At 35.0% G+C, this 24,527-nt stretch overlaps 3 protein-coding genes across 3 annotated transcripts; 1 reads left to right on the forward strand and 2 right to left on the reverse strand.

Moving 5' to 3' along the window:
* The first annotated feature begins 7,551 nt into the window (after window positions 1-7,551).
* On the forward strand, window positions 7,552-10,763 carry LOC18588771 (EIN3-binding F-box protein 1-like). Its single transcript, XM_018127302.2, has 2 exons — window positions 7,552-7,798; window positions 8,301-10,763. The coding sequence occupies exons 1-2, from the start codon at window positions 7,774-7,776 to the stop codon at window positions 10,211-10,213; spliced, it is 1,938 nt and encodes a 645-aa protein (XP_017982791.2). The 5' UTR covers window positions 7,552-7,773; the 3' UTR covers window positions 10,214-10,763.
* A 1,830-nt stretch (window positions 10,764-12,593) lies between these two features.
* On the reverse strand, window positions 12,594-13,465 carry LOC18588773 (EPIDERMAL PATTERNING FACTOR-like protein 8). Its single transcript, XM_007013406.3, has 2 exons — window positions 13,240-13,465; window positions 12,594-13,124 (listed from the first exon to the last, which is right to left on the reverse strand). The coding sequence occupies exons 1-2, from the start codon at window positions 13,328-13,330 to the stop codon at window positions 12,892-12,894; spliced, it is 324 nt and encodes a 107-aa protein (XP_007013468.1). The 5' UTR covers window positions 13,331-13,465; the 3' UTR covers window positions 12,594-12,891.
* A 2,143-nt stretch (window positions 13,466-15,608) lies between these two features.
* Window positions 15,609-24,251, reverse strand: LOC18588774 (CBL-interacting serine/threonine-protein kinase 24-like). Its single transcript, XM_007013408.3, has 15 exons — window positions 24,034-24,251; window positions 23,420-23,625; window positions 21,921-21,983; window positions 21,750-21,821; window positions 21,500-21,607; window positions 21,328-21,402; window positions 21,177-21,230; window positions 20,109-20,234; window positions 19,546-19,635; window positions 18,860-18,979; window positions 18,514-18,633; window positions 17,668-17,784; window positions 17,055-17,111; window positions 16,865-16,939; window positions 15,609-16,080 (listed from the first exon to the last, which is right to left on the reverse strand). Exons 2-15 carry the CDS (start codon window positions 23,582-23,584, stop codon window positions 15,985-15,987), a joined length of 1,338 nt encoding a protein of 445 aa, XP_007013470.3. The 5' UTR covers window positions 23,585-23,625; window positions 24,034-24,251; the 3' UTR covers window positions 15,609-15,984.
* Window positions 24,252-24,527: the final 276 nt, after the last annotated feature.

Below are 24,527 nucleotides of genomic sequence, written 5' to 3' on the forward strand. Positions count from 1 at the left end.
AATTCCAACTTTAGAGGTGCATGAACACAAAAGGTAAACATCAGAAGAACAATGACCTGGTACCCAACTTTCCGCAGTACTTGCCAAGGACAGCAAGCTCTCAAATCCTCATTACCACAAAAGGGTTCTTTCTCTAAGTTTAGAAGCACTTCATTTTGCTTTCCCATCTACCACCATTGTTGTCATCGTTTTCCCTCTCATGAGTCATGACATCAACATTTTTCCACGACTACACTAGCATTTATTCTTACCTACATTGCACATCAATTATTCAATATTATTAATATTAAGAATACAATTTTTTTAATTTATGAAAGTCTGGAATAATCTTAGTAATGTTTATGATAAAAAAAATATTTTTAAGTGAAAGTTATTCGCTATAATTAATTTTTTATTTATAAATTGGATGAATTAAGGAAATATACTTTTTAATGAAAGTCATTCAATGTAATTAAAATTTTTATTTATAAATTAAATAAAATTTATGAATATTCATAATAAAAAATTATATAAAATGGCCATTTTAAAATATAATGAATGATTCGTCATTTCAAAAGTTCTTTAGCAAATTTTTTTATTAACGAATATGATCAAATTGTATATTTCTACAATATATTTATAAAAATCACCATTTAAAATATTTTTATTATTTATCTTAATAAGATTTATCTTGTCTATAAATAAAAATTGTAGTTGCATTAGATGATTTTCATTAGAAATATTTTTAATTATAAAATTTTTAAATTTTATCTTATTTGTAAATAAAAATTTTAATTTCATTGAATGATTTTCATTAAGAAATGTTTTATACGTGGTGATAGAGTTGTTAGAGGTTAATGCATATTTCATTATGATATATTTATAAAAATTAATAAATAAATTCATTATTAAATAGATATATGACAAGCACCTAACTTTTACTTGTGCAATTTAAAAACTCTATTGTTGATGTATTTGTAATATAATATTAATGATAAACTTCACCTACATTTCTTGATATTTCAACTTTTCTTACATAATACATTGTGATTTCTTTTATATATATTTTCAATCAAAACCATGTGGATATCTTTTGTCCAATTAGCACCGTCTAAATAACTTCTATTCTCACAAAAAATCATATTGTTAATTTTTCTTGTTAAAATTACTGAAATATCTTAATTCAAAATTAATCTATATGTTTACACTTAAAAGTAATTTTGTAATTTTATTAAGACAAATCAACAATAATCTTTGTGGAATAAGAAGTTGCCCAAAATGTGTTAATTACAAAAAAAAAAAAATATTCATAGAATATTAATTGAAAAAAAAAATCACATGGTGCCGTGTGAAAAAAAAAAATTGAAATCACTAGAAGTTGAGGTGTAATTTACTCTAAAATTAAGTGTTCATAGGCAGAGAAGTCAAGTCTTAAAAATTTTTGGGTGGCCACGATTTCGTGAAAGAAGGGGTGTAACTACTAATCAGCCAGCCTATAGTGTAGATCTCATAAATGTTGAATGTGACCCGAGCAGGATACATCAAGCTTAGGCCACAAGTGACGGAAGAGGATTTGGGAAAAATATTTGGAGGACAAAGATTATCTTTGAAAAAATCAAGCCCTCCATGAGGGAAATCCTTTTGCATGATCTTCTTGCACAAGATAATACTGGATATATTCATGCACATTAGACATTCCTGCATACAGTGAACATTTCAAAACCCCAAATATTAATTCAAAACAACACGTTCAAAATAAAATAAACTAAAACAACAATATTTTTACGTCTCAAAGGATATTGGGATTGCATGAATATGTGTGTCTTCAACAGATTCATTTGACCGAACCCATGCCTTGTCTCTCCCATGTCACATGCTTAGGATATTTGGTTGGAAATTGGGATACGATTACTTAGAGCCCTATACCTAATTAGTTGAACATCAATTAATTTATTTGTAACACTTAATATTGTGTGCATGTCAACACAGATACATGCCTTTCTACCCAACCCAAAAAAAGAAGAAGGTAAAAACCGTGTCTGCTTTACCATTAAGCATTACTTAATTGCAAATGCAATGTTTTTATTGGGTTTGGTAATGAAAGGGAAAGGTTATAAATTAATTGGAAAGAAGAAGCAACATTTAAAAAAAACAAAAGCTAAAAGTAAAAGTAAGGAATAAAATTGTTAATGTCTACAAATTTAAACTTCTAAACTTTAGGGATCCCATCTTCCTCGAAGCCAATCAAGATAATACTTCATTTATATTCTTCCCACTTGGCAACTAACTGACGCCCCTACTCCATAGAAAATCAGATGGATTTGGCTTAATTCCTAGTACCAGGACAGTCGTCTTCTTTCCTCCCAATTTCTTTTTCAAAAATTGCGTGTTCTTCCATCATTACTTTTTCTTGGAGGAATCTTTCTCAAGTGCCTAAGCCTCTAGTATATATCGGTTAAAATAACTCGTACATTTTGGATGTACATGCACTACTTGATGTGTATAAAATAGCATGTTGCACAACTAGACTGAAAATCCTCAATGGAAATGATTAGTTATATATTCCTTGAATCATCTCCGCGGGCTATGGTATACACCATTGATCCACTGAAAATATTTTTGATTATCTCACTTTGGGGATGAAATGAACTGGCATGATTGGCTCTGACATTTAGATAGTATTACGGATAAAAGCAATGACTGACAGCCACTTGCTATGCTGTCAAAATAAAATCATTAACTCTTTCTGAAACAACAAGATGGGTGGCACTGGCAATTAGAAAGCGAAGATGATGTATTCATTTATTTTATTATTACAGTAGTTCAAGCTGATCACATTATTCCTACAGGGAGGGACCAATGTCTAGAAGCAGGCATCGGGACAAGTCAACATGATCCCATAAGCAGCATATGAACAACAGAAAGCTGATGAGAAAGATTTCAATGGACCATCACACGGGGATTGCATAAAAAATAATACATGTATTAAATATGGATCTCATCAGAATAAATGTTATAATAATAATAACTACTAATTTAGACGATTAATATTTTTTAATATACATTATATAATAAGAAGTAATTATATTTCTCTCTCATCGCATAAATTTCACCTCTCACATTATAAGATTCACATTCAAAGCCCAATGTCATAGCTTCAAATTCATATAGATTCCAATAATAGCTATGTTTTTGAAGTAGTTGCAGGGTATATATATGGTAAAATAGTGGAACAATGATGATGACTATGAATGTTGCTCTTGCAGTGCAAGTTGAAAGCCTTGTTGCAATATATATTTCACTGTCAAAATGTGATATTTTTTTGAATGTTTCTCATTTCCAAGAAATTGATAGTGTGTTGAAATATTGGAAGCTTTATCTTGCTGATTGCCATATTTACCAAGTCTTAGAGAGTTGGGAGATGGCAACAGAAAAAGAGAGGGTGTGCAAATTGAAGAGAGATTGAATGATTCAGCCTTGGTTTCCCTTTTACAATATAAATGTCTCACCCTTGTTCCTGAGTCACATTTTCAATTTTCTTTCCCCTTTTAATTTCAGTCCATGCCAAGTTATGGGACCAACATATAATCCCATATGCCAACTCATGAATTCAATGCATTTTTCCATTACTTCCAAGGCAATTAGACACCAGAAAAATCCCATTCATGCATCTTTCTCTTTCTAGCTTTTGAAGTTGATTTCTCAAATATGAACTGATCAAGATTCTAGAGCCCAAACTGAAATTTTGAATCTTATTGCCATGTCAAAGAAGGATCTATAAAACTCTGAAAAAGAGAAGATTTGGCAGAGCGCAAAGCTATCTGGGGGGGAAAGGGGACCATAACCCTACTTATGGACATCAGCATAATTTTCTTTCACCTAAAGCCATATCCATTGTGATCATGAGGAGCCACTAAAATCTGATTGAGCAAAATAATATAGATGACCACGTGTCATTATCAACATATAAATGCAAAAAGATTTTATAAAGTTGGTGTCATTGAATTTAGTACACTAAGACTATGAATTGCAGTTTGGACCACAAAATTGTATCAAAATACATGCATACATCTAAACTTATAAGGAACGACTTTTAGCAAGGATGGACCACTCTGAGAATTGTACGTTGCCAGCTAAACAAACAATGCTATCACTTGAAAGAAATATCGAGTGACTTGAATCTTGTTTGTAGGCTTTTTGTTTGGTCTATCCCACGGTGTTTGAAATCAGTTAAACATATACCTGATGTTGCATAATAGACGAAGTTAATTTAATGAGAAAATTAGCAGATCCATGTATCTTTGAATTTCTTTTAATTCATCAATGATATTTCTCAAACATATGGTAAGGCAGAAGGGTTAGAAAAGGAGGCAAGTTGATGAATAGGGTTACAGCGACTGACAATTGATGCAAATTTGCTACGTTGCCAATAAAGAAAATGCAGTTGCCAATTAAAGCGTCTTTATAAATATGCCTCTCTTCAAGTGGAGCGTACTCTTTTTGCTCAACAAAATATCTCCAACAGTTCACTTTTTCCAATCCAGTTTCTACTTTTTTTGGCCAAACATAGACATATATATATACAAGAACAATATTTTTTTCATGATTTTTTGTGAAAAGTACAAAAAAAAAATTTAAATATTTAATTCATTGATTAATGCATAATCTCTTATTTTAAAAAATAAAATTTGATTTTTTTTTTCTAATTAAAAAAATACAAAAAAAAGGTGTAACCCAATCAAAAATAATAAATGCAGTGTTTATCCATTTCTGCAGAGAAAAAACGAGGTATACTGAGCAGATAAAAAAGTTTTCAAATTGACGAAGTCTATCTTGTGATATAAAAAAAGATTAGTAGTATATATATAAAAAAAAAGAAATATGAAAGGAAGGCGAAATTTCACATGTCCAGAGCCTTCAATTCAATGATTCTAACCCACTCTCTTTTAAAGAAAACGAAGACCCATTTTGTCAAATCTCATCTTCGTTTCCAGCCATTCATTGGACCTACATGAATTCACATTAATCAAATTCATTGCACATCATTTTCCTTTGTTTAAAACAAAGACCCAAAAAACTGCTCAATGCATTTGCCTCTGGGGCCCCTCTTTCACCGTTTACTATTTAATTTTGTTTTTGCCAATTCTAAATCTCTTTTCTTTTTTTTCTAAATTTGTTTTGCCCCAGGTCAACCCAACACCGATGACTCTCTCTTCTTCCTTTTTTGTATTATTTTCTTTCTTTTGGTGAGATACAACAATTTTGACTGTTGCTGAATGACCTCAAAGGTCGGCCTCCTTTGACCGCTGTTGTGCAATTTTGAGGCAGCTTCGTCCAAAGTTCAACTTGCTGGTGACTCTGTTCCAATTCTTGGGTTAACTCTCGTTTTAATTTGGAGAAAAGAAATTTAATTGCCAAGCTGAATTCATTATTGGTATAATCAAACTTAATTAACCAGTTGATACTAATCCTTTTAATGGTTCTTATATATACGAGGCAAAATTCAGTGCACTCTATAGGTTAACGTGTGAAATTATAGAGAGGAAATCAAAATTATTTGAAAGCATCAATGATTAAAAAAAAAAAAAGATAATATTATTATCTTGTACATGAATGTAAAGTTTAAAATTTTACAAACGAATTTAAATACATACAAGGTTTGAAATTACATAATTTTATTATTTATAGTTACATCAATACATGACATATTTAAATTTAATTGTTGTTATATAAAATAATAATTACTTTTTGAGATTCCAAATCTGGATTAACATAAATTATTTGTAATTATTAAAGAAGTATATTTCAATTTTTCTCACTTTCACTCCTTCCTTTTCTTCTCTTCTCTTAATAATTCAACCGGGATGGCTTATAAATCAATGAAAGTGAAGTGTAAAGATATGGAATAGAAATCAAAGCATCAGTCCTGTAAATTCAAATTAGTCGTTAACCTGCTCTTATCGATGACAAATTAATCAACGAAATGACTAGTTTAAGCTATGCTTGATCAATTATTGGTGAGCTGTTCCCAAATTTCTAAATCCCATTGCAAAAATTATATGAAAGAAGTTGCTTTAATTATGGGTCATGTGGTGCTGCTTTTATCGCCCAAGAAAAAGTGATTAGACAGACAATAATCCCTAAGTTTTGTTACGTGTCAAAAATCTAATGGTTCATATAAAAGCTATCAAACAGTAACTACTTTCCCTTTTTTGTTTTTGGGGTCTATTCTTGAGTGCATTCCAAAAGTAATTCCAGTAATCTAAAATCATGAATTACTTGACAGACATAACTTCTTTTTCGTTTGCACTAACAATGAAACAAACTCTCTTTTTTCCTTTTTATTTCCTTAAGTACTTTCTTATTTACAAAGGTTACGGATTTGCGAATGAAATTTCAAGGTACAAGTTGACCGAAGCCATTGCCAATACCTTTTTAATTAATTCAAGTTGCCAATTCTAAGTTCTCTAATTCTCCTTGATTGGCCTTGATTAGTGCCCAAAAAATGAAAAAGAGACCTTAATCTCCCCACAGCACCCCTAGTTTATTCTTATACCAAAAGCTAATCCACAGTCCAAACATCCTAAGCCAATTGCTAAATCATCTCTCCTTGATAAAGTATCATTAGCTTTTTCTTGCTTGTGATATGCTAATCCAATGGGACAGGGCAACCCTTTCAACCCCTTGTTTTTTAAATATCAAATTGGTTTTTCATCAGCAGATAATAAAGCCTTAAAAAAGAAAAGAAAAGGAGGATGCAGCTGGATTTCCAAATTCCCAAGCCACCTTAGTTGGAAACCTTGGAGAATGCATGGCCTTTGAGACTAAATACAATTAACCAATATAGTAAAGGCACACACTTGTCCAACTTGTTCATTAACCATCAAACTGTCATTTGCCCCACCTTGTTTTTTCTTTGGGTACAAACCCATTTCCCTACTCATTTAACAAACTAAGAAAATTTAAGATAACACTTTGCTCAATAAATATTTCCATTAATCCAACTAATAAATAAGAGTAATGATGATGTAATTATGTTATGTAGTCGAGAGCAATCATGAAAAATGTTAACGTGCATTATCATAATCACAAGACTGATTTCAATTTCAAATATGGACCACAGATAATATTATAGACTAAATTAGACTAAATCGATCTTTAATTCAATGAACCAAAAAGGAAACGACTAGCAGAATATTGCATGCAGAATCCCCAAAATAATAACTTACACACCGCCCAGAATTCAATTGAATGTTAAACTAAACCACCATTAGGAATTTCTTTATTTCAAAGGCAAGTAAAGTTGAAAAATTTAAAGAAATGTGAAGATATGAAATGGGTAGTAGCCAGTTGCCGGGTGTTTGGTTGGACTTAAGAAAGAGAGAGAAAAGAAAAACAGGTTCTAAGGAAAGATACATTGCATGTAGCAGATGTTGTCAGTTAATGTATCTGCAACAAAAGATAAAAATTAAAATAATAAAATAAAATGGAAAATTCTCAACACGACTCGACATGTTTTTTTTTTTCTTTTCTCCAACCAAATAAATAGAACCCTTATGTTCTGTTTCAGCTAACACAATTAACTCTCTTCTTTTTGTTTCCCTCTTCTTTCTTGCAATCTTTTTTTTGCCCTACGTAGTGGGGTTTCAGAATTCTTTCTTCTAAACAAGTTCTGATGCATTCAAGTTTTCAAGGGTTATACTTGGTCTGCCTTTTTCTAGCGTTTTGTGCTGTTGGATTTTGCGTTTTGGGGTTGGAGGCTTCTCAGAAAAGTTTCTTCTTTGAGATTCAACCATGCCTGCTCTTGTTAATTACGGTGGTAAGCTCTTTTTTCTTTTCTGTTTTTTTTTTTAGTGGGTGTAGGTTGGCGTTGAATTTATAGATCTGTTTACAATTCTTAGATTGATATTGTTTGAAATTCATATGAAGATCACTTGTTAGAATAGTCTATCTTGATTAGGATATGTGATAGATTTCTCTTGTTGGGTTTTTATGCTTGATCTTTAAGGCCCCCAAGTGAGAATTTGATTTTAAGTCATGGTTCTGTTTGTTTTAGTTAGGCTTAGATTTCTTTTCTTTTTTTAAATAAAGGAAAAGAATTTAGGAGATATTGCTTATATGAAATTTGTGTTGTAAGGATTGGATCCGTGAAATTTTACATCAAAGTTGAAACTTTTTCCAAATGATTTTTAAATTTTGTATAATTGTTCTGGGAAGGAAAAAAATTGTTGTGTGAATATGTCTTTTTTCTGCTAGCTCTTTTTGGAAATATTCTTTGGGTAGTTTTAGCTTATTGCAGATTTTGTTTATTGGAATTTCAGGTGATGATGATTTCTATTCTGGGGGTTCATTTTATACAAATTCCACAGACTTGGGTAGATTGTGTTCAATCAGTTCCCAAGTGGATGTGTACTGCCCTCCTCGTAAAAGAGCTCGTATTTGTGCCCCATTTCTCTTCGGAGAAACTGAGTTTGAGCAGAATAAGCAACCATCAATTGATGTTCTTCCTGAGGAATGCCTTTTTGAGATCTTCAAACGTCTTCCTGGGGGCAGAGAAAGGAGCTCCTGTGCTTGTGTCTCAAAGCATTGGCTTATGCTTCTGACCAGTATTCGTAAGAGTGAATATGAGTCATCAAAGGTGGTCAAGGAGAATACTGATTTGGTTTCTGAGGATGTTGAGATGATCTCATCTGATGAGGATGATGGGTATCTTACAAGGTGCTTGGAAGGGAAGAAAGCAACTGACATGAGACTTGCTGCAGTGGCTGTTGGAACAAGTGGTCATGGTGGGCTGGGAAAGCTTTCTATAAGGGGAAGTAGCTCCTCATGTGGAGTGACCAATTTCGGGCTATCTGCAATAGCTCGTGGGTGCCCTTCTCTCAAGGCACTGTCTTTGTGGAACATCCCTTGTGTTGGGGATGAAGGTCTGTCAGAGATAGCTAAAGAATGCCATTTGTTGGAGAAGCTTGACCTTTGCCAGTGCCCCTTAGTTTCCAACAAGGGTTTGATCGCAATCGCAGAGAACTGCCCTAATTTGACCTCTTTGAGCATTGAATCTTGCCCAAAGATTGGTAACGAGGGCCTCCAAGCCATCGGAAAGCTTTGCCCCAAGCTGCAGTCCATCTCTATCAAGGACTGCCCACTTGTTGGGGATCATGGAGTTTCAAGCCTGTTGGCATCAGCATCTTCTGTCCTTTCAAAGGTTAAGCTTCAGGGATTGAACATCACAGATTTTTCTCTTGCTGTGATTGGGCACTATGGCAAGTCTGTGACAAATCTAATGCTCAGTGGTCTACAAAATGTGAGTGAGAAGGGATTTTGGGTCATGGGTAATGCTCAGGGTTTGCAAAAATTGGCATCTTTGATGATTACTTCTTGCTGGGGGGTAACAGATGTCAGTCTTGAAGCCATGGGAAAGGGATGCACAAACCTAAAGCAGATGTGCCTTCGCAGGTGTTGCTTTCTTTCTGATGATGGACTGGTGGCTTTTGCCAAGTCTGCAGGTTCTCTTGAGTGCCTGCAGTTGGAGGAGTGTAACAGGGTCACACAATCTGGGATTATTCGTGTCCTCTCAAACTGTGGATTAAAATCTCTTACGCTAGTAAAGTGCTTGGGAATTAAGGATATGTCCTTGGGAGCTCCTTTGTCCTCCACTTGCAATTCCCTTAAATCCTTGTCTGTAAGGAACTGCCCAGGATTTGGGACTGCCAGCTTGGCTATGGTGGGCAAACTGTGCCCTCAGCTTCAGCATGTAGATCTGAGTGGGCTCTATGGCATCACAGATGCAGGTCTTCTGCCTCTTCTTGAGAGTTGTGAGGCAGGACTTGTGAAGGTGAACCTGAGTGGCTGCTTAAATTTGACTGATGAGGTAGTGTTGGCCTTGACCAGACTACATGGCGGAACCCTCGAGTTGCTCAATCTTGATGGTTGCAGGAGGATCACTGATGCAAGTTTGGTAGCTGTTGCAGACAATTGTGTTTTTCTCAGCGATCTGGATGTATCAAGGTGTGCGATCACCAATTCTGGTGTTGCTGCCTTGTCTCATGCTGAGCAACTCAATTTGCAAGTCCTTTCTTTTTCAGGTTGCTCTGGAGTGTCAAACAAAAGCATGCCTTTCCTGAAAAAATTGGGCAAGACCTTGGTGGGGTTGAATCTCCAGCACTGCAATTCAATCAGCAGTCGAACTGTTGAGCTGCTTGTAGAGAGCTTGTGGAGATGTGACACCCTTTTCTAATTAAGGATAGAAGGCTGTTGAGCCAGATCTGAACAACTACACTTACGGCATAAAGATGGTAGAAATATCAAACTCATATAGTCAGCTCACACGGGTAGCAACATTCAGAACAGTTTTTTGGTCCGACAAAGTGGTCATGCTGGTTGCTCTACGGCTTGGTGTTTTCCTGGGGACTTTGGCTGTTTTGCAGATGGCCTATCCATCCGTTTTTTGCTGGCTTTCTTGACATGGGAAAGCCTGTTGTAACTATCAAGCCCCCATTTACCCGCGGGGCAGTTTCATAGCCATGGTTCCTGGAGAACTCTGTCATCAAGTCATGGATTTAGATTTCCACTCATGATCATCAGAGCATTTGGTTCTATTTTGCTGGATGTGGTCTACTCAGTGTTTTAGCTTTTGTCATACATTTCTTTACGGGAGTGCTTGACTAAGCTTTCTTTGTTTTCAGTCCTATGAAGTCTGTTGTTTGGATCAGTCCATCTTAGTTTTAAGCGTCTGTTTTTCAAAGGTCTTCCGGTGTTTGAAACTCGTGTAGGGGTTCTTCTGTGTTTCCTTTTGTCGCGTCTTTATAGTTGCTTTGAGCAGTTCTATGTTTGGGTGCCGCAGGTTGTGGGGCTGTGGCAAGGGCAGTGGATTCATCTGATCTGCCATAACAACCTTCTGTGGTTGTTTTTTTCGTTTTTCCACAAGTCCTAGTCTTGCAGGCTTTTCCTTGTGTATGAATTGAACTACTGCAACTACTCTGTTATTAGCAATAAAGCTTAATATTTCTTTGTATCTTATTTGTGCAAGGCTTGGCGTATGATTTAATGACTGTGGAACCATGCGGCAACTATGGAACAAATTAAGAGCTTGAACGTGCTGATGAACTGAATTTTCTTTAAACCATAGATGTGAGCTTCTCTCTTTTGTTTTCAAAAGCTAATGTTACAAACCAGCAATTTCGCCAAAGATTAATCACAGCTAAAGATTTTGGTGCTGCAAAGAAACACTCTGATTGTTCTGCATTAAGAAATATCTGCTTCTGCCCTCTTGAGGTTTCAACCAAATAAACATTGTTAAACCGTGTCCATTACTCAGGCAATCCATTTGTTTAAGCAATATCCAGGCTTGGCCTTACTACTCCCTTGTCGGGGTTCAATTCCTCCCTACCTTGTCCAAACTATGTAGTGATAGGAATGTAGTTCCTTGGTTTTCATATAGTATACAACTGCAAGTGCACAAATGATTTTTGAGTTAATTAAGTGCCAGTATATGTATCTTTTTATTCGAATCAAAATCCAGCGGTAGTTGAGACTTCATTGGGAGTCGATTTGCTTTGAGATTTGAGATACATCCTGCTACCTACAAACAATCCATTATATCTATATATCTTTCACTCTCATGTGGACAGTTGGACAGTATAATATATACTTGTATATAGACTTCTTCCATATTTGTATATGTTCAATATTCTTTCGGTTACTAGTCTGAATTATACAAGACAAGTTCCATTTGGACAATTGTGATAGGATGACTGAAAGAAAGGTGGGGTAGAAATTAATAAAAGAGGTGAAACAGTGACTCCCTTGAAAGTTCTAATATCTCCACTTCCCAGCAGCCGGTCCAAAGAAACATAATAAGAAATTCAATAAAACGTTTGTTGACTCTACTATTTAATAGTTGTGTGTTTTGACTCTTTGGGAGGTTGAACATTGATTGAGCTTGGAGGAGCAGACTGAGTCATAGGGGTATGGCAAAACGTGTCATCAATGAAAGGGAGAAAAAACAATTGTATGGTTGTATGTGGTGGAGATAATGGATGTAGTCTTCTCATAATTCCCATGTTGCTAGCTGGTGGCTGGATGCCGTCTGCCAGCATCAAGAGCGTGCTTGGACCAAAAAATTAAAGTAGAAGAGTTTTTGTCTTTTTGATTAATTTCTTCCTTTGTTGAAGCCACAGGAAATGAACAAACAAAGAAGTCAGAGAGAAAAATGGAAAATTAAGTCACGGGTATTTACTTATAATGTTCAATTGGATCTTCGAAGCAATCTTTTATCAGTATTATATATATACTAAAAAACTGATATAACTGTTTTAAACCTTTGTTCTCGAGACTTGTAAACAGTATGATGAGCTCTCTCATCTGAAATTTGGCTCTTTTTTTCCCGGAAAGGAAGAAGTTTCGATCAAAACAGTACAAAAAATGCACCCAGAATAATCATTGCATGCACTGTTTAAAAGAAAAAAGTAGAGTGAGACATTTAGGCACTTGCTTCTTACCAAAGATTTTTTTGTGCTTTGGTTAATTAATTTTAATGCATAAGCTACCTTATCAGTAGAAAACAGAGAAAAGAAATATGTTACTGCTAGCTTTCCTCTTTAATAACGAGAGACAGCGAAAGAGGCAATGCATTAGAATGTAGAGCTAAATTAATGTTTATGGCACTAGAAGTAGAATAAATATCAGATACAACTTCACCATTGGACAGACAGAGGGAGAGGGAGAAGAGAGAGAGAGAGAGAGAGAGGAGAGAGCGGATTGCCATGGAAGAGCTTCCTAGTTTATAATATAAAGATTCTAATAGTAATAGGGCGAGGGCGATCGAGATTTCCACTGAAGTTCTATAATGTAAGCTACAGAGGGCTTTAATATAGTAACTAGCTAGTCTAAAACTATATATACATTAATCTTTGCTCAAGGTTGAAAGAACTTATCTCCACATTTGCATTTCCATGCCAGCAGATAATAGCTTTCGTCACCTTGATATGAAGAACTTCGACCATTTCTATGGTGGGGAGAAGCAACTAAAGCAGCCATGCATGGTCTGCAACTGAAGCACTTGTTGACACACTTGGGTGGCCTTGAACCCAGAACCATTTTCATCACTTGCTTGGAACTGTCATTAGCTGTTACAGATACTGACCCAACTGCCAAAAAAAATCCAGGAATAAACGTTACACCGAGTAAAACAAAATACAGAACCTTGCAGTGTGTGTATATATATATCAGCTTGAATAAGTTTTATGTTGTGCCCTTTTTTACCTGATTTGGAGGGGGAAAATGTGAGGTAAAAGATGAGCATAACACTGACTGTAATCTTTAGCTCAACTGGGTGGTTTCTGAATGAAGCCATCAGTCTTGTCTAGGAGTTAAAAAGAGAAAACACGAATTACTGCATAGAGTTTGGGGAGCTTGTTTGTTTGTCGAGAGGGGAATTCGGAAGATGTTATTGTTTGCAAAGAGGGATGATGGTTTGCCTGTAAAAGAGCAGCATCTCTTACATACACAAAAGAAGAAATAAAATGCATCTATCTCAGTATCTGGGGGGTCCCATAGAATAACTTTAAAATTTTGTAGTCTCTCCATCAAGAAATAGTTCCTCTTGTCTTCATGTTTCAGGGTGAATTGACTGAAGTTACATCTGCTTTCATCTTTTGCAAGCTGACTTGACTCCCCCTTTGCCACCTTCCTTTTTTTTTTTTTGTTTTTTTTCAAATTGTTGGTACTAAACCCTCTATCTGAAGAATACAAAGAGAGGAAGTGCCAAAACCCCCTCTTTTTTGGTCATCATGCAAGGTGTGGCTCTACTTGCTTCGATGGTCACATTTGCTTCTGCTTTCATTGATCGATTGTTTAATTCATGTTAAATTTTAAAGCCGTACGTAGCATGTTCTGCTCTTTATCTATTTCTACTTTAATCTGCCACCGCCAGGCCCTAAGGGGCATGAAGATGGTAGGGGATAGCCCCTCCAACTCCGACCTATTAGTTTTTTAATTTATAATTACATTTAAAGGTGTGAATAGTTAAAACTTGGAAGCAATAAGAGATCTCATAATTAAAACTTGAAATTTCTCTTAAGATATTGCCTATTCAAATTAGGAAAAGAGAAAGAGAAATGGTTTTTGAGATAGAATAACTTTTTCTTTTTGTAAAATTTAAGCTTAATGAACTTTCATGTGTAAAAAAACAAAAAAAAAAATCGTAAACGGAACTTATAAGCTAAAGAAATTGTACTGAAGATTAATTAAAGTTTGGTTTGATTAATGTTTTTATTATTTATTATATACATATATTATTACTGATTATTTTTATTTTTTACTATTTTTATAAATAAGTATTTAAACAAAACAGTCTATGCAAAGCTGAGGTTTTAGAACAACAAAGGGGATGCAAGAAGAATTATAGGCTGTAAATGTATGGATTATTGTGGAAAATTACATTGGATCAAAGGTATAGTCCAATTTATTTCACATTGGTTTTCGGGAAAGGATATGAAAATACAACAAAGATATGACTCTTGCCACTGCCAACGCGACTTACTTGTCTTTTTAGGGAACAATATACTAATAAAGTAGACAACACCAAGTCCAAGTGACAAATACAAAATCAAATTTGGCTCCTTAGTCAATGACTGTGTTTTCCTTCCATACAGTCTGATGGTTTTAGATACAAGGTCTGGGAGTTTCGAAATATAAATATATTATTGCTAAAATAAGAGATATTATCATCATATTGATTTGTTACAATTTTCTAAAAGCGAGAAAGACCTTGATTGCATTGTATTGAATGTAAGTTTTATATATGTCTTACATATTTCTGTTCTTTAAAAAGTGGATTCCTATTCTTTTCCTTGACTTTTCATATTCAACCTACTCCTTCCCTAGTTTTTGTAGGTAAATTAGGGAAGAAACTTGAATACAAGTCTTGCTATCTCAGTCATTGTTTACGATGATTTATTTATTTTATTTTTCCTTGCAGGTTAAATGCCAGAACGCCAGAAAAAGTCAGACGAGGCACGGATTTTCCCCAAATGCTAAAGAACTCACAAATTTCAGAGGGCTATTTAATGTGAGCCATAGGTAAAATGCAGACCACATGGCTGATGAACGAGGGTACTCTACAGGGTTAGCCCTGTTAGCTAATAGTAGTCCTGTACACAAACTGCAACCTTTGCTTGTTTTGACAGCTGTTTGGCCTGGCTTTATTCAACGAGGCAAATGGCGATTTTGCAACTGCATGAAAAACAAATGCAACCGACTTCCAAAGCTTTTTAACATCCTCTTAACTATACTTGCCGGCTGCTGCAACAGCCAATATGGTAAATCTATTATTTCCATTTAAGCATAGATTACTACTCCCCGGAGATGTTTTAAAGCAACTCGGGAACATATAACAATGATTGCAGCGGTACTTACGGTGACGAAAGTCGTTTTTGATGGTGGCGAGAGCAGAAACCTGGGAATAGTAGCCTCTATCTACGAATATGTTTTGGGTGGTCATAAACTTACAGTTATGGTTTTGTTCAAGTGCAGAACAGAGTTTGACAGCAGCAGAAGCAAACAGTGCTGAGGATGTCACTGCTCCGCTACTAGTCTAAGTGAACAACCTGCCAGTGATTAGCAAATAAAAGTGAACTGAAATCCCCATTTGCGGCATGGGGATGGACCTCAATCTGTATTATTATCATAGTTATACCATATCACATCATTGAATACAGCCACGACATTAACACGTGATTTTTTTTGCTACAAAAGGATGTAAAATACAAGGGCAATGGGCCTGCCTCGCCTCGAGCAGGAAGTGGAGGAAGAGAAAACCTACATATCAACCTGGAGTCATAAATTCTTCGACTTTGCATCTGGCAAATGATCCATAAACCCGGAAACTGATATGTACGCAGCAGACATAATTTTATAGCAAGACGGCGGGTTGGTGAAGCACAGCAGAGGAATAGCTTCCTTGGGCCCATCTGCTCACTGATTTGCATCACATCCACAGAAAAAGGATCAGCAAGTCATTGTTCTAAGAAGACTGGAATTCGCAAGACCCTCCGTCGGTTTCCAGATTATATTTTCAAGTTTCGCACAAAAATTCTTGTAGAACTGCAAAAAGCGAAACGAAACTAGTATATTAGTAATTGCTGGTAGGAATTCATAAAGTTTTTACCCTCAGATATCAAAACATGTTGCATGAACAAGCTGGCAGCATTAGATTATGTTATGCGTCAATAAAACAAACTCTTAAGAAAAGTCCACGAGCAATCAATTGCCTGATTGTTACATCCTAATCCAAGTCCCAAAAAGTTTTTCAAGGCCAGGTTTGCCATAGCCTAGAGGTACGCAGCTAAGAAACAAGACTAGCATTTTGTCCTAGCCACATGGATATTCTATCATGATAGAGAAAATTGCAGAGACTACTAGAATCTAAAATGAATCCGCCATAAGAAGTTCACCCTTGGTGCATAAAACAACAAAAGAAGAGGTTAGAAAGCGATGTTTTAGTCTCCTGCCAACAAAGATTGATAACAGTGGCCAAAAAGACAGAAATTGACCGCATAAAAGACAAGTGCGTGAGAAAAGATATTAGCAGCATTTAGCCTTTTACTAGAGCATAATGAAAATTTAATTCCTGTAACAAGCCAAAAAATGGTTAAATAGTGGCTTTTGAGGACCACTTTGTTAAAATCGACTACACTACACAATAGATTTTGTACATACTCGTTAGAACAAGAAGAAATCTTTTTAACCCATTTTAAATTAATTTAATTTGGGTTGCATGTAACTGACAACCCATTCAAAGGTTATAGAAAACTAAGAGTAACACAAGGATGATACATTTGTTGCATAAAATGTCTTAAATATGAGGACCAAGACACGTACAACCAACCTTGTGATATTCAAGAGTGTCTCCAGCAGCTTTTCGAACATCCACCATGAACAGTGATGGTGCAACTTCAAAAACCTACATAACAGATATAAAACTAACTGTAAAACAAAAGTCATATTGAGATTCACCTGCTAATGTAAGAACTGCATTGATTACCAAATTAGAAAGAATTCTAGGTCTAGGAATCTACCTCCAGGACAACTGCAAATTGCCCAACCTTATTTGCAGATATTCCCTCAAGTCTTGCCTGTGGTTAGAAGGATAGAACAAATTTTGAGGAAAAAGAAAATAATATGAAAATAGGACACTCATACACTGATGTCCTTTTGCAATATGTAAAACATGATCACCAAATAAAACAATAGGGTGACCCCAACACCACTTATGTTGCTAGGAATAGAAAGAAGCTAAATTAACCTAGACAGTATATTTCCTCAATAAACCTTTTCCATTCATCCTATTATTGGCAAAATAAATAAGATCATTACCCATGAACACACATCTTAAGGCCCTGGTATTAGATTAACATAATTGTTACCAAGAGTGTCTTTGAGAAGAATTCAAGGTCCAAATTAGCTTAGTACCTACTACATAGGAGTTATTACAATGCTTCTTTACTAGCACATTATCATGCCTATGTTGTTTTTATTTTCTTTAGAAGAAATGAAAACGATAAAACAGGAAAGAAAAATCTGTTTGGGTAAAAGATGAAATTGCTGCAATTTGTAGAAACGCCTTCAAATCAAACCACTAATAAAGAGGCACCCCTGTTTAGTGAACGAAGATATTTTTACAAGTCATACCTTGTAGTTACGTGTATGAACCTTGAGACCCATTGATTCTGCAACAGCTTCAACACTTGAGATTATAACTCTTGCTGGTTTGCGTGATACAAAACGAGTTTGTCGTTTTACATAATCCTGCCAAAGAAAAACCATGGAGGAAAGGTTCAAGCAGGAGAAGGTTGTATTAGAACTGTATTTCCAATTTACAAACCAATGCCCTCAATCGAACTGTTTACATAACAATACACTTATCAAACATGAATACGAGAAAGCAAGATTTTAGAGTCTAGCATAATATTAATGATACTGTTAGCCAAATGGAAGATTGCCCCTTCCTATGAAGCTGATGTACTTTTGCTTAGAAGGCTCCACACCTAGGACTCTGCTATCAAAGCTAATATTCATCAAATTTACAGCCTATACACAATCTACAGCCATAAAGCATCATCTCAATGGCCAAAAAATAAAGATTTAAATGCTCCAAAAAATATAATTTTAGCTGGCACACTAGTGCCCCCCACCACAAAACCCTTTCTTATTGACTAAATACTATGCAAGCTAATAGCAACACAATACATTTTTCATATTTTAAGCAAACGTAATTCACAATACAAAAAAAAATAAAAATTCCAGCAGGTTCAGCAAGAAATGAAAGCATCAGCTATAACCAACCAATAACCATGATGCAAAAGAGAAAGAGGATTCATCATGCTTTGAGGTGAAGCTAAATAACATTAAATCACATGTTAGCTATGCTAACGTATGAAACTGGAACAATATGATCAACTGATTGATAAAATTAAGAAACTGTCAAGGACTACAATTTCATTTGGCAGCAGCAAATACTGACTTATGCCACTCTACCTGCTGCCTGTCAAACAATGCTGACAGATTCAAGCCTTGGGATAGTGTAATCATCTCAAATGCATTCATTATCAGGGGACCCCCTTCATCAACTACAGACTGCTCAGATACATACTGGTCCTGCAAAATACCAGTGGGTAGTCAACAAAGGGAAATTTAGCTTACAATAGAGATCCAGAGAAAAGGTTTCACAAGGCAATCAGTCTGCATTTAACATCCTTAACTTTGATAACAACCATTATTAGTAACATGTCAAAGATGAAAAATCCGTCCTCTAGCATCAGAAGATCTCTTAGGCCAACAAGAGGAACTACAAATACAAATAACAAAAGAAAGAATTCCCCACCTCAATGTCATCAAAAACTGCACGGACATCATCCAAATTCACTTCTTCTTCTCTAGGTCTCACAGGCACATAATGCTTCTGAAACCATGGATCGTTTTTAATTCCCTCAATTTTAATACGCTGCAGTAATAAAGGAACCAGTTATAGACAGAGGTGGAGAAACAAGCATCAATACATTTATTAACTTTGCATTATTCACCTTGCTCCATCTAACTATTGCCTACCATCATATATTTTGGAGGGTTTGGCCAAAATAGTTAGAAATTATAGTGTCTTAGAAATAAAATAAAACCTTACTAAGACCAGATGTAATGAGATTTTATTCTATCATTCTCAAGCCTGAACTACCACCTTTTATAAAATGCAAGCAACATTTCATGTCAAAGCAGTTCTTGGCTTATTTATTGGATCTCTGCAAGGGCAATGCCATGTCTTGGGGGTCCTGATCTTTGGATTCTTCAATATACTGAACATCCACCAGATCCCAGAGTAGTAGACATCATCGAATCATTGAGCTATGTATTAGCATCTAATGGGATGTAAAAGCCAATGCATTGAATAGTCCAGGCTGTTACAAAGTATTTGGCATTCTTGGGCATACAGCATAATGCAAAACATATGACATACTCATAACAGCATTCAAATAAATAAAACCTAGAGCTCAACAGTAAGCAAAATATACTCACAGTTTTAGGATTGGGATCAAGGATTTTCTGTACTAATGATTTTGCACCAGGCGAAAACCAAAATGGAAAAGAAAATTGGGCAGCATTAACCTGCACATTGACCAGAGGAAGAGTTAGAAGCTTCACAGTTACCAGTGCACTTACTAGATGCTTAAATAAAACAAATTAAGTTCAATTAAGGTGGTTCCTCTTAGCGAGACATATACTAAATGGTAGGATTTTACAAGAGTGACAAAATATAATATTAGGGTTCCCAGCCTCCATTCTATATGCAAAGGCACATAGGGATTTCAGTTTCAGCACAGGATGCAAGTCTGACAAAGAAATTCCAAGAACAAAATATGATACAAAATGGGAACATAAATAAGTTGGCAAGCACTCATTACAACTCAAAAGAAGGGAGGAAAGAACTGCAGCTGCATTGCAACATAACTGTACACAAATAGCTATATAGCAGTCAGAGTCCGCAGATGTTGGAAAAGTTATTCGCTCATATGGAAAAAACATGTTGCAAATTAACAACGAATTAATTTTCCAGCCATGCAAAAATGACAGCATCAAACCTTTTTGTACAAAGTTGGAAGGTCTATCTCATCGAATGGGAGATATCCAGCCATTATAACAAAGAGAACAACTCCACATGACCACACATCTGCAGCTGCACCATCATAACCCTGGTTGCTGAGCACCTGATGGGCAATGATTTACTGTGAGAAATTCAACTACATAACAGACACCTAAAACATATGCATGACTTTAAATGTATTGATGAACATTTAAACACATGCTTACGCTTTACAGGCATGACTGGCTACGAGCAACTAAGAAACTACAGAAATTAGTGAACAGTCACAATGACAAACAAAAAGTCAAATAACAATAGAGCTACAGCTTTTTAACAACTAATAGAGAAGATAAAATACCAAAGGCATAAACTGAATAAAAGTTAATAAACAAGCACTTATCAAGAATAAGCCTGATAAAGCCCTAAGAAATTCTCCTTGGTTTGCCATTCTTCAATTTAATTCAGCAGTGACATCCGTGGTACCCTTTGCATTCCCCCCTTACCCAAAAAAAGATATAATCCCTAGCAAACATCATAAACTAATAATAAGAGTATTTTAGGGATCTTATAATTCTGCTCCAGTTCATATCGTAGGACATCTAGCATAACACTGATTAATATGTACTATTGATTCAAAACTTGTAATAATTAATAAAAGTTTATTGTGCCAATGAGTGGATAATTATTTGATGGAGAAGTAGAAAAAAGGCGACGAAGTGTTAGGTGACTTGTAACAATACCTGTAGACATCTTTTAGAATCAAATCTAAGGAGACACATATGAGGGTAAATTGGGCTCTATTTGTCTGGTTTATATTGGCAATTGGGTTGGAATTTGATTGCAAATTTTTACATCATTAGTCGAATTGACAATCCTATTATAGGGAAAAATTAATTGAAGCAATTTCAAATGTCCAGCAGTCCAAAATGTAAGAGGCTGAAATAGACAACAATTAATTTGACCAAAGTCAGAAGAACAAAAATGCGTTATATTTGGAAGTCAAACACAGTAGCAAAGCATAGCAGGCAGTAAGGCAATTTGCTGCAAAATGCTTGAAGGAATATACCTCTGGTGCAACATAATTTGGGGTTCCACATGTCGTGTGCAGAAGTCCAACCCCCTGCTTATGGGCATGCCAAATTACGAGACAGAGGCAGAAAAATTATAGGGGAACACTTTCTTCTGTATAGAACCTGAAAAGAAGTCAATATGCTTACTTGTTGGGGCAACGCACTCAGTCCAAAGTCTGAAACCTTCAAGTTGCCATACGAGTCGAGAAGAAGATTTTCAGGCTAGACATTACAGAGGAAAATAAGGGTTAGTCAGGGTTAAAAGATGGAATCATGAAATCAGTGCTTTTCCAAAGAGGTTGAATTCAAAATATTGCACCTTTAGGTCTCTGTGGTATACACCCTTACTGTGACAATGAGAAACAGCATCAATAAGCTGTTGAAAGTATCGTCTACTTTCATTCTCAGGAAGTCTTCCACGATGAACCTACATAAAGAGTTAAAGAGGAGATAAATGCTCTTCTGAACAAAAAATATATATGAAAAAAAGAAGATAGGAAAAAGACAAACAATGAGAGTAAGTTAAGATCAATAAGCTGAGAATACTTAGGGGATAGGAGGTGCCTTACAATTTTATCAAAGAGTTCTCCTCCACTTACAAACTCAAGAACAATATATATCTTTGTCCTACTTGCCAAGACCTATATTTCAAGAAAAAAAAGGTATGAGGCAAAGAAACAGTCTAAGCTGGAACATAAATGTATGAGACATGAAGTACATTATCAAAAGTGTACACATACCTCATGCAACCTAACTATGTTAGGATGTCTAACAATCTTCATGATGGATATCTCTCTTTTAATCTGAAACCAATCAGAAAAAGTAAACCAAAAACAAGGGTTAGCCAACTAATTTGCACAGTGCAAGAGCAACAATCAAGCTGGTACACAACAGGCTTCTACAATTTCATAGCTCATAGAAGCTCCTAAATATCATGCAGGTAAAAATTCAAAAGCCTTAGGCTTAGATTTGAATGACCAAGGAAGCACTATCATGCATATGTATGCTCTAGGTGTGCCGCAGGCAGCAGGTTCTCTCTCGTCCCGAATGCTTACAGTATCCGAACACTTGTGAACTGTACAGTATCCATAGGGATGATAACTGCATGTTATTGCCTCATTGGGAAAAAAAAAGAATCTAACGTTATGGCTTTGGATTTATAATAGACTAACATATTCTTGAGGAAAAAATAATCTCCAAAAGCCTAGGATGTTTAATTTCTGAAAAGTGATGTGATCTAGTTTTCACTAAATAAATTCAAAAGCGAAAACAAAAAATAGCCATTTAGCTTATCAGAGTTTGAGCAAAAAAAGCTTATCGGAAAGACTTTTTCTACTCAACTAGTATGCTCCTCATCCAGAGAATCTCATAAAGAATCCAGTATCAAAACAGTGTTACTAGAACAGGTCCAAGGGGAACAAATGGAAGTTATATTGAGAAATAGCAAGGACTATAACAGATACCAGAGTCAAAGAGAGTATGAACAATAAAAATAATTGGAAGAATATAAAGATATTTCTCTGGATACTGAAAAATATAAACTGCATAAATATAATGATATTTTCCACATCAAGAATAGAGTAGTGTAAATAATCATTCCAAGTTGAAGCAAATTACTCCCATTCTGCCAGTGCAGAAGCAACATTAAGTGAAACTTTAACAGAAGATATTCCTCCAGCAATACATGTCTGAGAATCAGACAGACTCATACTAACTTGAAAATCAACATAATCAACATTCTTTTTTCTTTTTTTGGAGGATTTGCCGTGCACTAGGTCAAATTGCTACTTACATTCTTTACAACACTGCTGTCGGATGGATTAATTATCATAGCATGTGACATAGCCAAAATCTTACCAATTACCAGTCATGATTCAAGCATGACACATAAAACAACTCAAACATGATTTCCACCAAACAATCAAAAGGCAAAAGTAATTTAGGCTTTGTTTGATTAATACTTTTACTATTTGAATTTTGCTTCTTCTTTTTTTGCGAAAAACAAATTGAAATCAAAAGCCGAAAATAAAAGACAAATAGTAAAAGTATCAACTAAACCAAGGCTTATTTTAGCAGTAAATTTCTGTAACATTTAACAAAACTGGGAGAACGTGCTATCAATTAGTTTTCAACTAATTTACTAAACAAAGCATTAGCAGTTCAATAAAAAGCATTCAACAAGAATTACAAAATCAAACGATAAAGGCTTTTACGGGTCTTTTGAAGAATTAATACATACCTGATCAACCATTTTGTGCTTAAGAATGGTGGTTTTGGCCAAAACTTTTAGTGCCACGCTCTCTCCGGTGTCTATATTCCGCGCAAACTTAACCTTGGCGAATGTTCCTTCGCCAATGGTTCGCCCAACCTCATACTTCCCTACTTTCCTAGTTCCTTTCTTCATGATTCTTCAACGTTCATTTCACACCCAAAAAAAAAAAAAAACTAAACAAAGAAAAAGGTAAAAATACTAAAAAAGAAAAAAAAAAAAAAAGGAATACGAATTACGTATAATGAAAGAAAATGAAATTTTGAAAATTTACAGCTCATGTTGCGTTGGCTACTAATTGAGACAAATGAATTAATAATAATTAAAAAAAAACAAGTAGGCAATCTTAAAATGCTCTGTTTGGCTACTAAGAAACTGAAGAAAAAAATAAGCCCAGGATCATAAGTTTGCTAACCACATAAGAATTTCAAGAGAGAAGGAAAAAAAAATCAAAATATCACAACTACACAAGAGAAAATGCGAATAATTCGAAGAATATTCCGGCGAAAAACTTACCGCCGAAAAAATAGTAAAGTTTTAACTATAAATTTTTTCGTCGGAAAACAAAAAAAAAATGGCGTTACCTCCGTCAGGAAATTGGTCGTTGATGGAAGCACGTAAAGCAAAGAGAGATCGAAGGCTGATACCTTTGTTTAACAGCTTGAAATAATCTTTTACTTTTTTTGTTCTTGCACGAGTTTCTTTTATATAAAATGAAAATGAAGTTGTCGCTGATGTCTCCCCTTATTTTCCATACTTTTTACTCTGCCTTGGTTTTTTGTGAATATTTACATTTTATACGAATTTCGAAGGTCGAATAATTGTGCTTCTGTTGGATTGTCGTCCCCCTTTTTATTTTCTTTTTCTTTTGCTGTCCTTTTTTTTGGCCAAAAATATATATTTAAGTCGTAATTAATTAAGACGATTTCTGTTTCCTACTGCTGAAAGTTTTTGCATTAACTAGTACTCGCTTCGTACTATCTTAACCAGAAAATGATATTTCTATCGAATTATCAAATTTGATATTTTAATGAAATTAAATTAAGAATTTTATAAAATTGGCACTATGAATTTAACT

This window comes from Theobroma cacao, chromosome 9 (assembly GCF_053813885.1).
Source record: "Theobroma cacao isolate CCN51 chromosome 9, ASM5381388v1, whole genome shotgun sequence".
NCBI classification, from domain to species: Eukaryota; Viridiplantae; Streptophyta; class Magnoliopsida; order Malvales; family Malvaceae; genus Theobroma; species Theobroma cacao.